We start from the raw sequence: 15321 nt of genomic DNA, 5'->3' as shown, positions 1-15321 counted from the left end.
TTCATATTCAAATTTAAAAAGATTCACATGTCAAAGACAACATCATTCACTTTTTCAAAAAATTCAAATAAAAGGTTCTTCTTTTTCAATTGTCAAAGACAACATCATTCACTTTTTCAAAGAATTCAAATAAAATCTTTTACTTTTGGCATATGACAAAATGAGCACACTTTCATTTTCAAAAAATTCAAACCTAATCTTTTACTTTTTGTATAAGTCTAAAAAAACATCAATCACTTTTGAAAATATTCAAATAAAACATGCACATGTGAAAGATGACAATCAATCATCTTTAATATTTTCAAAGTTCAACCCTTTAATCAAGGCATGCACATGCAAAAGATGACAATCAATCATCTTTAATATTTTTAAAGTTCAACCCTTTAATCAAGGCATGCACATGCAAAAGATGACAATCAATCATCTTTCAAAATTTTTAAATTTAATTTTCAAAAATATTCATGCACATGTAGAAAATGTATTTTAATGCTTTATGATAAAATATTAATTTTGAGCATTAATCCTAATTTCAAATTTTGAAGAGATTTACAACATTACTATATAATTTTAATGTGAATTTGTTCCCTTCTTGCTCATGCTTGTTTCCTTGATGTGCTTGACTCCATTGTGTAGACAACTTGAGCTTGAGACTTCTTTATTCTTTGAATTCATTTGTTATCATCAAAATTCATGTGTAAATATATAATTACACAAAACTTGAAATCTTGGGTTCAACAATAGAGGTAATTTTCATAGCATTCAAACTGATAAAATCCAGTCCCAAAACCCTCTTGTCGCTGAAGCAACAACAACTCTCCTAGTCACTAAAATGGCGGCTTCATCCAAACACACTCAGGTTATTTTTGAAGGAGACTCACAATTGGTTCTTTCAGCTATTCAAGACCAATCTTCTGCTCTAAACTGGTATATTTCCAATATCATCAAGGATATTCAACATCTGTATGCGAGTAATTCGCTTTGGAGTTTTATCAAAATTCATCGATATGCAAATCGATGTGCGCATTCTGTAGCGCAATGGGCAGCAACCAATCTTGTTTTTGGAAGCATACCCTTAGATGACTCTTTCCATTTCTTTCTTTTTGATCCTCCTTAAACTTTGTAATTGTACTTTGCAGTATCCTTATATATATATACCTTGCTTGTTTAGAAAAAATAAAAAAAACCAAACAAACGAGTCACACTTTAGTTTGGAGACTTCAAACGAGGCACACTAATTTGGAGACTTCAAAGATTTTTAATTGAATTAGAAACATATCCTGTGATGAAGTTTTGGTTTTTTTATTTAAAAATGCAACGTTGATGTCACGTCATATCTAAACTGAAGAACTTTACTTTTATAAGGAAAAAAGAAAAAGAAATTATGAACATATTCATTATATATTGATAATTCAACATTGGCTTGTAATGATGTAGAAATATTAAAAGAGATAATAGATGTTTTAGGTTGGAGTGAGGCCAGCATGGACGATGGGCATTGGTATTGGCTTTACCAAAAGTCAAGCCAAATGCATAAAATAATGAATATGTGAAAAAAGGGCTACATTAGATTAGTCAAACCAAATAATGGAAAACTTTGACCTACAGTATTTCTAACTTTTCCTTCATATTTAAAGGGCTTTTGTACACTTGTCTTCTCAATATTTTACTCTATTTTATTTCATGTACCGGTCTATTTTATTTTCCTTCTCTCGATTTTTCTTCCCTGCATTTTCTCTCCCACTTTCTCTCTTCTTCATTTCTCACAATCCACCGAAACTACACTTGAATTCTTCACGCAGAACACTCTGATTTGGACCCAAGATTTTTCCACGAGCTTCTTCTCCAAAGGCAACTGGTATGTTTTCTCTCCCCCTTTCTCTCTTTCTCTGTTTTCAAATGATAAAGATGTCAAAGAGTGATCACAAGGGAAACGGCAAAGGCGGCTACAGAAGAAACTAGAAGCATTGGGATGGATGGAGGGAGGAGAATGAAGCTACCTAGGCGGAGTGGATCTGGAGGTCAATGTTGGCGAGACGTTTGAGATGCTCCTTCAGCAAGCGCTTAGAATTGTACTCTCTGATCTTCTTCCTCACCATTTTTCACAAAGAATTTTACAAGCAGCAGCAGCAGCAGCAACAACAACAAAAAATTACAACCACCTCTAGAGAAGAAGATCTGTGAAGAAATACAGAGAGAGTGAGAGAGAGATGGGAAGCAGAGCGGGTGGGGATGGGTTGGGTGGGGACATTGGTTAGTTGGGTGGCGCAAGGATTGCAATGTCTAAAAATGTCCAAATACCAATTATAAATAAATAAATATATCGAGTCTCCAATTATCATTTAATTATTTTAATTTTCTTAATTTATTTTTTATTTAATAATTAAAGAAGTAATTATTAATAAAATTATACATCTTTTTGTTTTTTTCATAATTCAAATTATTTAAAAATATTAATAAAAAAATAATTCTCATAATTGCCTTCACAATATACTAATTAAGTTGAGGAAAAAAATTAGTTGGAAATCAATAATTTAAATATCATATTAAATTATTAATATACATATAGTAGGTTTAATTTCAAAATATGAAAAAAATATATATTATTAAAAGAATAATATTATATTATTATTTTGATGAATCTAATGACTAATTCAATGTGGGATTATGGATAGGAAGATTTTAGAATTATGAAAAACTTGTACTTTTCATCAAATTTTAAAAATGATTTTGATGAAGCCAATGTGAATGCTCTTAGAGCATTGGCATTGGCTTCATCAAAGCCATCTTTAAAATTTGATGAAAAGTGCATGTTTTCCATAAGTCCAAAACCTCCTTAGCCATATCCCTACATTGGATTAGTCATTTGATTCATCAAAATAATAATATAATATTATTTTTTAATAATAATATTTATGAGAATTTTTTATTAATAACCAAGAGGCAGATACCTTAAAGGTATACAAAAACAGAAACCAAAAATATATGTAGTGTATTGAAGGCCAAACAGAACAAAGACACAAACACATGCCATGTTATGGTCGTGTTAAACAGCTTGATGATAAGGCACAAGGTCATGATCCATTTGCAAGGGAAAAACTGCAATGAAATAGAAGGGTGTTTCTATAAAGTAGGGGCTCATCAATCTAACTTCATGAACACTGCTCCATGAACACAAAGTCAGAGAGTATGAAAACCAAAAACCCACTTCTCCACAGAATCCAAACAAAAAAACACAGAATGTTCACAGGAATTCCAACCACAACTGAACACTGGGATTGCATGGAACACAAATCAGATGCAAAATACCAATATACCAACACTGGAAACGAGTCCATATCAAAGTCGGCCTATAAATCTACAACTACTTCACAATACATTACGGATCCAAAGCATAACAATACCAGAATCAGCCACTGAAGTTTGCTCACAGAGAGAGCGGGATATAGCTCCAATTGCCGAAGAGGCAGGGGAGTAATAGTCAATGGCTAAGATGTCGGTGGTGATAATGCCAAGAGTGTCAACAGAGAGCGCCGAGAGCGAGGAAAAGAGCCCGATGGAGCCGAGAAGGAACCGGATCATGTCCTCTTGAGTCAACCAGCAGAATTCGCGGCCGTTGTGGATGGTAGTAGGGCCGGTGGTCGAGGGTTTTTGGAGCTGTTTTCTTCTTGAATAGCTGCTTAGTTTGGTTTGTATCGGTACCACAAGGTTCTGGGCTCCTTGCAGAATCAGATCGATGGCTTCCCACAATCTGAAAAGACAAGAAAAACAGATTCACGTTTTGCAGAGCTTGCTTGAAACAGGGGAGGTTAAGCTGAATTGGGTCAATTTGCTTTCGTCTTTCTTTCAATTCAGGTCATAACTGAAATGTTACGATGAAATGAAACAACGTTCTAATTTATTTTTCAGGATATATAATTTGAAAATTGTAAATTAATAGGCTTGGGTTGAGTTTTTGAAGAAATTTGTTTCAACCACATCGATCTTGGGTTTGATGAATAAAAATGTCTAACATTTACGAATAATGGCTTCCTTCAGTTTCACGCGTAGCAGTTGAATAAACACATCTTATCACGTTCAAACGAGCATTTAAAATTATGAAAAACTCCTACGGAGACATTAAAACTGAAATTCAAGGGAAACCCAGATAGAGCCCTGCAAAGATGATCAAACTCAAAAAAATGAAAAAATACATGCATAGACAAAAATCCAAGTTATTAGTGTCTGTATCAAGTACCTCGAAGATGGCTCCAGATGCCTCACGAGTCCAGGAATCTTTGGCAAGATTGCAGAAACAGGCGCCTTCAGGGCAGCAGAAGGAGAAAACATATTCTCATCCCTGCAAAGATAGCATATCACATCCACCATGCACACCTTGCTAACGCAACGGCACTCACAGCCAACGCCGACGTTGTCGTGACCAAACTCAACCTTGGCCGAGTGATCGACGCAGTCCCATACGCTGATGAAGTTGTCGTCGGTATTTTTCAAGGCCGCCAAAGCGTCAGCGACGGTTGCAGAAATGGGCAAGGACCTTAGGGCTGGTTTGCTGAGACAGAGGTCTGATAAAATCGGTTCTGCGTGAAGAATCCGAGAGATTTCGTTTCTGTTGATGGCGAAAAATGAAAAAGAGAGGCATGGGGGAGAGAAAACGCGGGGAGGAAAAAGGAGAGAGGGAAGAGAGAGGGAAAATAAAACCATCGGTTGGGCATTAAAAATGGAATAAAATAAACTAAAGATGAATGTGCAGTGCTCCTTCAAATTTGAAGGAAACGGAAGAATTACTATAGGTCAAAACTTCAGATTTTATGTTTGCCGAGACCAATGCAGCGGTATTTCTCACACGTTCATCAATTTATGCATTTGCATTGGCTTTTGATGAAGCCAATGCCAATGCTCTTAGCCATTATATATGTCTCACCAAATTTCTATCAAGTTGATTAATTATTGGACTGAAATCCGGGTAATGAAATGACTCCATTTGCCTTGTCCAACACTAGGTCAGGCACTACCACGGTCAGAGCTTCATAGCACCAAAATCTTCATTGATGGAAAACAGTATATGTTCTAACGTTTTGCTTAAAAGACCCCGCAAAACAAAGAGTAATCAAAATTTCATAGCTTTCAATAATACCAGTAACTTTTCAAGGCTTGAAAAGCTAGTTTTTACAATAGACAATAGAAAATGAGTCTCAAGATACACCTTCAACCAATATTGCACGACCAAATCGCCTCTCTACAAGGCACACTACATTTTCTACTACCAGTTTTTCAAGGTCTTGTCTTGACACTAGCTTCCCTCGCTTTTTTCTTTTCTTTTTTTTTTTTAAATTTTTTTTTATTGTCAGTTCCCTGCAAACCAGGAGCAGCTTCAATTGCCCCACATCTATCTATCTACGACATCTCCCGAAACCTGGCAAGTGCCTTCTTATGAAGTAGGGTTTTGTAACTATCTCCAGCCTGCACCTCAAGGAGAGGATCAAGCTTCTTCTGCTGACTCCCAAGTCCTGCTCTACTTTCCACGGCTTGCGCCTGGACTGGCTCTACCATTCCGCTTCCATCCTTCCCTAATCCCTGCACACCAGAACATTACCAAAACAAGAAAAACAGTGTCCCCAGAGTGTGTAAAATGTTTGAATCCTGCTCCAAAGACCAAGCGGCCACTGGCACTAAGTTATAAACAAGTAACAAGACACCACGTCCTACACAAAGCCAGGTGTTACAAACGGCAAAGTAGGAGAAAAAAGGATAGTAATCAGCGTAAAAAGATGTTTAATACATGAAGAAAATTGGGTATGATATGTCTGCCTCAAACCGCACTTTTTAAAATTATGTCTACATCAAACTGCATTCTATAACAATAAACTGAATCCCTTACTTGAAAATAGAACAAATAAAATCCTAGTGCTTTACCAACAGGGAGAACGAGAAACTGTGAGTTGCATTTCATTCAAGCATGAAGAGCACATTTCAGTTATATAGAACCACTAGATCAACATTTTGTAACTACTGTGAAGTGCAAAGAAGGAAATGATACCGAGCCTTCATGCCAGCCCATGCTGCGGAGCATCCTGTTACCCACGTTGCTTTCATCAATTGCTTTGTCTGCAGTAATGACCTCATAACTATTAACATTAGCATCTCCGAATACACGTCCTCCACCAACACCGGGGGGAAAAGGCATTGAATCCATAGAACCCTTCCTTGATGCAATATCTCGATCTTGGATGTTCACCAACAGTAAAGAGATAGGATTTCTCAGAAGTCGATACAAATATCAAGAGATAGAGAAGCGATGAATCATAAACTTGGATAAATAAACTGGAAAATAAAACAATCATTGGCAAATGTCCCAGAGCCAGTGCTACAAATATCACAAACATACATAATATGAGCACATAAGAAAGGATCAAAGGCACAAACTGTTGACCAAAGCTTACTTGAATCATCAAATCCCAAGTCAGATGAATCCTCCCCAACAGAAGATGATCCATACAAGCTCCTTCGCTCCGCTGCACGATCCCTATAGGTAGTTTGAGGTTGCTCCTTATATGTAGAAGCTGGATTGAGTGGCATTTCAGAAAACCTCCTCTTGCCACCCCCAATAGCCGCAGGTGGTGCATAGGTACCCAACGCAGATGCATCCGTTTTAAATGGAGTTACAGCTGTAGAAATATCTGCATTTGTTGATAAAGGAAAACCAACAGCACTTGTAGCAACAGTTGAAGGGGAAACACCACCAGATAATCCTGAATACGTAGATTCTGATCTAACTGTAGCTCTTCCAGAACCTCTAATGACCCCCATCACAGTCCCCCCTAAGCTGTTACTCACAGGTCTAGGCTTGACTGGAGACTCCAAACCAACAGCCTGGGCCGCAGAGACAATGTTGGAAGCTCCTGAACTGGACATGGAATTATCTTTTATGGACGATGGATCAGTCTTATACTTGCTTTTTGTGGACTGTCCAACAGAAAAGGGTCTGTCATCAGCTGACCCAGATAGTTGACTCTCATCAAGAGCCACACGAGTTGCTTGCCCTTCATGACTCCTCTGCTTCCAGAGAGACAATACATTATTCATTTTCTTCTTAGTTGCCAGAATGCTGCTCCTTGAAGCAAGTTTTATCTCTTTTGATTTCTCTTTCTCTTTCTTCTCTGCAGCTATTGCTGCTGTTGCTGCAGCCTGTACTGCATCTGGCAATGAGGCAGTCTTCTCAACTGACGTAGTAGCTGGTGCAGAGATAACCACTTTTCTATTACTGGAACCATCTGATGCCTTGGGGGGCTCAGATTGGTCACCAGATGTTTTGTTGTCATTCTGATCAGTGCAAGGGATGTATTGATGAGTTTGTTCGTCATATGTATACCAAATTCCACTGTTACCATCATAATAGAGACCTGCATAGAACATGAAGGTCAGATTCCAAAATGCAATTTCGAAGAGAAGTGATTCAAACTAAAATTCATATTATTAGCATACACTTTGAAACATGCAGATATCAATGATCCAGTATATCAGCCAATAGAAACCATAGGTAACCGGACTCTGCCTGAGGTTGGACAGGGGCATTTGGAGGTTGATGGAAAGTTCATAAGCGACAACATAAACAATTCCAACCGTGGTTTCATCCTTACAACAGATATAACATCTCAATGACCACTAGTTATGTAACAACCCAAAGAAGGCCCAAGCCACATCTGGGCGCATACTCCAAGAAGACAAATTAATGCTACAATTGAAGCCCCTTGAAATTTATTACAAAGGGAAATAACTTATCCTTCTTGAGCAATGTAGGACATTTTTTCTATCTTTGCTACAATAAATGCAAAACAATTCAGATTCATAAAGCTTCAAACAGTAAGAATCTTTTTCTATATCTAATTAGCCATTCCTCTTTACATGTCACATGTTCCCCTTTGAATTTTTTAATAAAATACTAGATTGCTTATTTAAAAAATGCAGTCAGAAAAGACAAACCTGTATTTCCATCATAGTAAAACCCAGACGCAGCATCATAGTAATAACCAGATGCCTCATCCCACACAAATCCAGCTTGTGGAGCTGAACTGTCATTTTGAACTTGAACCTTCCCATCAATTTGTTCCTGCCTGCTGGCTGGTTGTTTGTCATCCGGGTTATACTCTTTTGGTGCCCATCCAACAGCATCATACTGAAAAGCCAAAAGAAAGGAGCATAAGAATGCAATGACCAAATAAATGATATATAGACTGCAGAGCCAGAAGCAACTAAAAAGTACAATGATATATGCAATAAAATAAAAAACATCTAGAGTTGCAGGCTGATTTTGAGCCCCTTGGAGGAATTCTTTCTATTCAATTGCATAGAAATTGAGCCGAAAATGATAAATAACATTGGTATTTATAACACCAAACATCTACCCATAAAAAAAATTATAACACCAAAAAAAGGAAGGGATAAGTAAAAATAAGAACAAAAAAAGCATAAGCATCAAGTCCATATGCTGCAATATGTCTAAGCCAAACTACAGAAAGATTATGTTAGGTTTTTACAGTCAGAGACTGCCAGCAGTTGGAGTCTTACCTTTAAATTTCTTTAGGTTAGATAGGCACAGGCACCAGTTTAGCTTTTCTTAGATTTTCTCAAGTTCAATTATTTCAGGCGTAATCTCTATGGGCTGTAATATAAGCTCATGGCTCTATTTTTTGTGTTGGGAACATCCTCAGTATATTTTGTAGTTTTCAACTCAGTTTAGGAGTGTTTTTTTAGAGTACTTTTATGTTTTAGTTAGGAAACTCAGTCCATGTTGGAAAAGGTTTAGCAATAGTCGAATTAGTCAATTCAAAGAACCAGTTCACAAACTTCATCAGCTTTCCTAAAGCTTGAGTGTATTATTGCCTTCTACTTCTCAAGAATGATTGCCTAGGAAACCTAAAGTGATTGCCTAGGGTTTATCTTTATCTTTTTCTTTTATCCTTCAATTCTCTGTTTTAATGCCAAACAGCCACCAAATTACCTTTAGAATTCGATCATTTTAATTATCTAACCATTGGTAAGTCCTTATATATCAAACCCTATATAAGAAGTCTTCAAGAACTTGTCATGAATCCTAAACCTAGGGTTGAATTTCTAAAGATCCCACAGAGGTCAAAATGGGTAAAATCAAGTAACAGCTTTAATGCTTGAACAAACAAATAGATACTGTAAAAGGAAAAGTACAGAGTGCACATATGCATTCATGTATAAATAAGCACCTGCTGAGCAAATGTTGCTGCCTCAATTGCGGCAGCAGCAAGGCTGCTTGATTGGGAAGGTCCTGATGTGCCTGATCCTGGACCAAGGATGCTTTTTGCATATGCAACCCTCAAGATCTGCCCATTTTTTTCAAGTGTCATTCCATTCGTTGCTTCAAGAGCTTTGGTTGCATCCTCCACCTACAATAAGTCATACCAGCGGTTCTAGCTGACACCATTTTTTTAGGCAACTAACCTTCTTTCTTCCCCTATAGAGAATAATATCTTAGAAATATTCTTTCCTTTTTTTGTAGGGGGACGGGAATTAACTACAGTTTCCACAAGTCTTTAGGAGATGCATTGCCCAGAGTCCATTTATAATGAAAGATTAAAAACTAAAATTCAACCCAAGGACCTAGACGGAAGTTTCCCACAACTTTACACCAGCAAAGATGACCTTCACAAGCCACAGCATTGTGACTGGGTTAACTTTATCAGCCTCGAGAGGGAACTTGCAGGAAGATTCTATCACTAAATAAGGTTAATTCAGATTTTTCTTTTTAAGAAACATTAATTCAAAAAAAAAATCTTCCTAGCTTTTCCATATGCAGGACACAACACAAAAAGAAACATTTAGATGGTGTTTCCATCTGACTTGTCATAGATTTCAATGAAAATACCATTTCATCCACCTTTATATTCAACAAAAATTTGACCTTTTTTTTGGCTCTGAAAAGATTTTGGTTTGATCAAGGCCTGCTTGTTTGCAGGCAGTACTCATGTTAAAGTACGTGTTACAAAAAAATATTTCATATTCTAAGTACCAGTAATGTATTTTTTTTGATGAATAAATGAAAATGTATTAAAATTAGAGAGATTAAAAAAGGAAAGAGGAAAAAAAAAGCAAGGTCCATCATTCAATTAAGCCGTGGTTTCATCATTCAATTTAAGTAATTCCAAGGTCCCTTTTCTTTTCCTCCTTTACAACCTAACCCCATCGTCAGACAGGTTCAAAACACATCGTGGGTTTTCAGAATTATTTGATCAGTAAATAATAATTTTATTGATGAGAAATAGACATAGCCCAAGTCCATGGGACATATACAAGAGCAACACCTAGCAAAAACTAGTCAGAAGCCTACCAAACATTTATATTTTCTCTGATTTTAATAGCATATGCATGTTTACCATTACTCCATAATATGTATGAGAAAACCAAACCTTTAAACCACACTTAGAACATAACTCAAGGGCAAGCAGAAAAGTTTAATCAAATGAACATACCGAATGAAAATGTAAGAATGCAAATCCCCTTGAGACATGAGTAAATTTGTCTCTGACAAGACGAAGGTCCTGCAAATTAAGATAAACAGAACTCATACACAAAATCTTGAATGGAGCAAGTTAAGGGGATGGGGGATGCAACCTATTTCTTAAAAACATATACAGCAAGCAGAAACTTTGAACTATGTACTCAACATTTTGGTACCTTAATTGGAGCATGTTTGGAAAATTCATAACGAAGCATTTCCTCGTCAGCATTTTCATCCAATCCTCGAACCACCAAAACATGAGTAGGACCTGAAGAAATATCAATACATCTAGTCAAACATTGCAGTACAGAAAAAAAGGAAGAAGCTCAAAGCAACAATAAAATGCTAACCTGCCTCCAATCCTTTCTTTCCTATGGGTGCTGGATTTGATAAAGCAATATCTGCTGGGAGAGCATCATCTGTACGTGGCTCGTTACACTGCAGCAAACCAAGATAATTTAAATAGAAATTTGAAACATCAAATCAATATACACGCAAGCCTCCATTTTGAACATTTTATCATTAATTCACGCCTCATGTATCAGCTCTGTCCAGTAGAACTTAATAACACTAAATCACTGATTAGGTCCAGTGAACCACCAGGTAGAACACATGAAACATTAACATGATAAAGCTGAAAAACTAGTCCAGAGCGTCCATATGGGGGGGCACCTTCAGTAGAAGTAAATAAATAAAATGAACATAAAACACCCAAAAGAATATATCATCAGAGAATAATGGATAGCTTGTCCGTCTCCTGAAAAATGAAATGCAAGTCTGCTCGCCTACATGTAAAGCTGACTCTTTTAATAAAAAGATTCTTTATTCGTCCTGAAGCAAACCTGGAAGCAAGACGTTCGCCGAGCAAAATTGACACAGCCACAAGAGTTGCACATCCAATCAGATGGTACCGTAATGCTTCTATGGTTAAAGTGGCCTGATTTCAAAGCATTCTCTTGACCAAATGGTCCACCTGCCCCACCAGTTGGCTTACTACTGCAACAAAACACAGTTCACCCAGTATACTTGCAGCAAAAATAAGAATTTTTGGATTTGCATGCATTCCAGACATGGTCAGTAGCACTTTGATCACAATAAATGCACTATTGATGGAAAATACTCAACTAATCATAATTTTTTTTATCAGTAGATAAGAATTTTATTGATGAGGACTAGGCATAGCCCAAGTACATGGTAACCATAATAGCCACAGAAAAATTAAACTTCATCCAGGTTTCGCCCAGTCTGAGCTCCAGACTGATCTTTTTTATATAAACTAAGACTATGGTATTAACATTGAACCACTTTTCACAAGTTTTTATTTTTATTTTTAAAGTAATAAGAGATTTTATTGACAAGAAAATAGGCATAGCCCAAGCACATAGTAAGTATTTTTCACAAGTGATGTAATGATTGATTAAGCATAAAAGATTTTATGTTATCGACAACAAGCACGGAAGACTATAGAATCAATCTTATCAGATAGTGTGTTAAGAATTGAATGATGGTTGTAGGAGAAAAAAATACCTATACTCAAAAAACAGCTTCCTTCCATCCACAACAAGACCATCATCTCCAATCTTGTCCATCATTGCACGAGCTGCTCCCTGTTCCAGAACAATAACTGGGAATGTACACTATTCTTTTCAATAAAAGCATAAAAAATTAAGCAAGTTACACATTAGAGGTACCACAGAAGGAAAATCAATAAAAGCAAATCCACGAGAGATCCCAGAGTTTCGCTCTTTGATCACACGAACATGACGAAGGGGTCCCCATTCAGCCTGATAGTCCCACAAATTGACTTTTAATTAAAGAATAAATGGAAAGATAACAATAGAATACAGAACAAAAACATTAAAATATTACAAGGATCTGGTACAAATCTTCCTCAGTTGTCTTCTGTGACAGGCCCTTCACAACAACAGTGGCAGATGGGGCCTACAATAAAACAGGATTCTCACTGAAGCCTTCTAGCAAGCTAAAATTCAGAGGTACACTGCATTGCATGCAAAATACATTATAAACAGTTAAAGCATACCACAGAATATTGCTCACGATGACGCTTCTCTTCACGCTCCCTTCGCTTATCCATCCTCTCATGTCGATCATCATCATAGCTGTCCTCGCGATGAGTTCGACTATGGCTTCGTGCTCGAGGGGACCTTGATCTAGGGCGATCATCATGCCCCCGAGACCAAGAGCGCTCATGCCTTCTATGTGGACTCTGATCTCGTTCCCGACTTGGGCATCTCTTATCACGGGATCCACGCCGCCTCCAATTTCCATCTCTCCTACTACTTCTATCATAATCGGAATCATAACCATGACGACCATGGTCATAGTCCCTATCACGGCTATCCTCCCTACTTTGATGGGACAAGCGGGACCTACGATCATAATCATCATAAGCATAATCATCACGATCACGTCCCTCAAACCTTGCAGGCCTTCCAAATCCATGATCACGAGAGTTGTCAACATTGTGATACCCATCCCCAAACTCATCAAACTCTTGAATGGTATCAATGTCTCGATCACGAAAGGTATCCATCTCATGGTATGAACTAATGTACGATTTTTCATGTCGCCTAGATTCCCTATCAAGAGGATATTCCTCTTCATAACTTCTCCTCCTTGATTGTGGCCAAAGACCAATTGCAGGAGGTGGTGGTGGATAGTTCTCCCTGTCCAATACTTCACGATGGAAGGCATTTCTCGGGTAAACATTTTCTCTTGAGAATCTTTCATCTAAAAACCTCCTTTCATCATAGGAAGCACCAACCCTGCCAAACGAATGTAAAATGGGTGGCGAGAGAGAAGATAAAATGTGATATAATGCACACCAAATAAAATAAACATCAAAACAATTGAATACAATAAATTATTATAAAGCTTGGTTGCAAAATAACAATGAAATACACACCAATAAAGCTATACCATCAGCTTCTCAATCCATATAATTTCCATCGACACTTAAACCCAAGAATACTAAAATACCCCTGTGATGATGATAAGCAACTCAGCACTCACCGGAAGTTTGGCTCATGTACTGCACCATAACCCTCCAGAGCCTGTGAATTCAAGAGAATAACCTATGTCAGCCACAAATAATCAATCATGGTACGAGCTTAGGCAAATCCAGTCCATATCCTCAATGCCCCACAGCTTTCTCTCGTTTTTCTTTAGGGATGAGATGCCGTAAAAAAAAATGGACAATCACATGTGCCCTAAAATTTCTTGTTTTATCATCCCATATAGGTGATTATTAAGGAGGAAACCACAATTACGCTGTTATTATCCCATCCTCGATGCAGACCATAGCGACCAGGATCCATTTCTCGCAAGCAATACCCGTCTGCGTTACGGCCCTACAAGGCTCTTGAAGGTCGTTCAGAAGGTTCAGGAGCAGTATGAATACCTCTCCTGTAATATATGCACAAACAGAAACAGTTATGCCATGATGAACCAAGAACCAATAACTCCCATGACTTGACCTTGGCCCCTCTTTCATAACTGGAATCCTCAAAATCAAACCCTTTCCACAAATTCAGTAAGACCCATCTTCCAATTCTCTTAACACACAAAACAGGGGAGGATCTTGATTGTAGAAACCATCAGCTAAATGAATATTGTCCAAAGTAATGCACAGAAGGCTATCAGTCTTGAAAAACGAAGTCCAGTATAAATGTTAGATAAACGGTGTAAAGTAACTTCACCACACATGATTGGATAAGGAAGAGAGATAATGCAAAAAGCACATATACATCGCAATTTGGAAATCAACAGCTGCAGCAGAGAAGGGACATTTTCTTTCCGCTCATCAAAATGAAAAAAGAGAAATTTTCCTTCCATCTTTTTTTCCCCGCTTATCATGAGGAAACACACAAAATAGCACCTTTCAAACATAGAATGTCGAACATGGGCATGTCGTCTTTACATTATAACTATACGGAGCCACTCATTTCTCATTTGGCAATGCATCTATCAGTTAGCGACAAAACGTTTTATGCGTTTTAAGAGACCTTTTCCATTTCAATTAATACAAAATTTTGTCGTGCTGATAAAAACTTGAGGCCTTTTTCATTCTTTTAAAAAATAAAAATGCTGGTTCTTTTACACCATGCATTCTTTTCCGTGTAAATATAGAATGAATCATTACTTATAAAAAAAATATATAGAATGAATCGTAATCATAATAAAAAATTTAAAAAAAAAAGTATAGCAAGACAACAAACAGAATAACATAATTCATAATTGTGCGTGTTCAGAAGAGATACACGCACTTGCATGTATGCGGCTGTAATATCTTGGAGAATCAAGTTAGGATTGCAAAACAGCTACAAGGGAAAATGAATGGTAACCCGTGAAATTGAGTGCCAAGAAGTTCAGGACAAAAGAATCAAGCGAAGAAACCATGGGACTTTTTAAACAAAGTTTGATTAATCGATAAATCTATAAGGAACCGGAACCCTAATTAGCAGAGAACGTACCAGGAGGACCTGCGGATGTGGGTCGGATCCGTTCTGATCCGGGCTCGTCTGTATTATCCTTCTTCTTCTTGTCGTCCTTCCCCTTCTTGATTTCGCTGTTCTTCTTAAGGATTTTATTGTCTCAGGCACAGAACTCTGTACATTTGACTTAGGCCCCCAAACTCACGCTGTACATACAAACTCAGGGACATGATGGGCTATATATATGTGGGAAAAATATTTTTAGAAGCATATTTCGTACATTAATTTCCTCACCGATATTAATATAGAAAATATTTAGTTACAAGCGTAATTATGGATTAA

The 15321-nt window shown here is 37.2% G+C and overlaps 2 protein-coding genes across 7 annotated transcripts; both read right to left on the bottom strand.

Annotated features, from left to right (window-relative positions):
- Positions 1-3104: 3104 nt before the first annotated feature.
- Positions 3105-4967, bottom strand: LOC122302946 (CBS domain-containing protein CBSX5-like). The gene is made up of 2 exons (XM_043114434.1): positions 4235-4967; positions 3105-3748 (listed from the first exon to the last, which is right to left on the bottom strand). The coding sequence occupies exons 1-2, from the start codon at positions 4696-4698 to the stop codon at positions 3367-3369; spliced, it is 846 nt and encodes a 281-aa protein (XP_042970368.1). The 5' UTR covers positions 4699-4967; the 3' UTR covers positions 3105-3366.
- A 134-nt stretch (positions 4968-5101) lies between these two features.
- On the bottom strand, positions 5102-15192 carry LOC122302945 (SUPPRESSOR OF ABI3-5-like). Of its 6 annotated transcripts, none has more exons than XM_043114428.1 (16): positions 15019-15192; positions 13816-14189; positions 13559-13599; positions 12567-13311; positions 12395-12466; positions 12217-12309; positions 12053-12132; positions 11368-11521; positions 10876-10963; positions 10702-10793; positions 10497-10565; positions 9234-9413; positions 7978-8170; positions 6438-7397; positions 6035-6219; positions 5102-5571 (listed from the first exon to the last, which is right to left on the bottom strand). In XM_043114428.1, exons 2-16 carry the CDS (start codon positions 13861-13863, stop codon positions 5392-5394), a joined length of 3180 nt encoding a protein of 1059 aa, XP_042970362.1. In that variant the 5' UTR covers positions 13864-14189; positions 15019-15192; the 3' UTR covers positions 5102-5391. The 6 variants fall into 6 exon arrangements, with proteins under 6 accessions (XP_042970362.1, XP_042970364.1, XP_042970361.1 ...); XM_043114430.1 differs by having other exon boundaries at positions 13816-14146; XM_043114427.1 differs by having other exon boundaries at positions 13816-13951.
- Positions 15193-15321: the final 129 nt, after the last annotated feature.

The sequence above is a fragment of the Carya illinoinensis genome, chromosome 3 (genome assembly GCF_018687715.1).
Source record: "Carya illinoinensis cultivar Pawnee chromosome 3, C.illinoinensisPawnee_v1, whole genome shotgun sequence".
NCBI classification, from domain to species: Eukaryota; Viridiplantae; Streptophyta; class Magnoliopsida; order Fagales; family Juglandaceae; genus Carya; species Carya illinoinensis.
Note: the sequence above shows the minus strand (reverse complement) of the source record. Positions and strands in the feature narration are given on the sequence as shown.

Bases quoted from the DNA above. Each gene is read 5' to 3' on its own strand.
- LOC122302946 (XM_043114434.1), bottom strand. From the start codon at position 4,698: ATGGTTTTATTTTCCCTCTCTCTTCCCTCTCTCCTTTTTCCTCCCCGC. The intron at 3,749-4,234 runs GTACTTGATACA...TTGTCTTTTCAG, and splicing joins CATCTGGAGCCATCTTCGAG to ATTGTGGGAAGCCATCGATC.
- LOC122302945 (XM_043114428.1), bottom strand. From the start codon at position 13,863: ATGGATCCTGGTCGCTATGGTCTGCATCGAGGATGGGATAATAACAGC. The intron at 11,522-12,052 runs GTATTTTTTTCT...GTTTTGTTGCAG, and splicing joins AAGCTGTTTTTTGAGTATAG to TAGTAAGCCAACTGGTGGGG. The intron at 10,794-10,875 runs GTTAGCATTTTA...ATATTTCTTCAG, and splicing joins AAAGAAAGGATTGGAGGCAG to GTCCTACTCATGTTTTGGTG.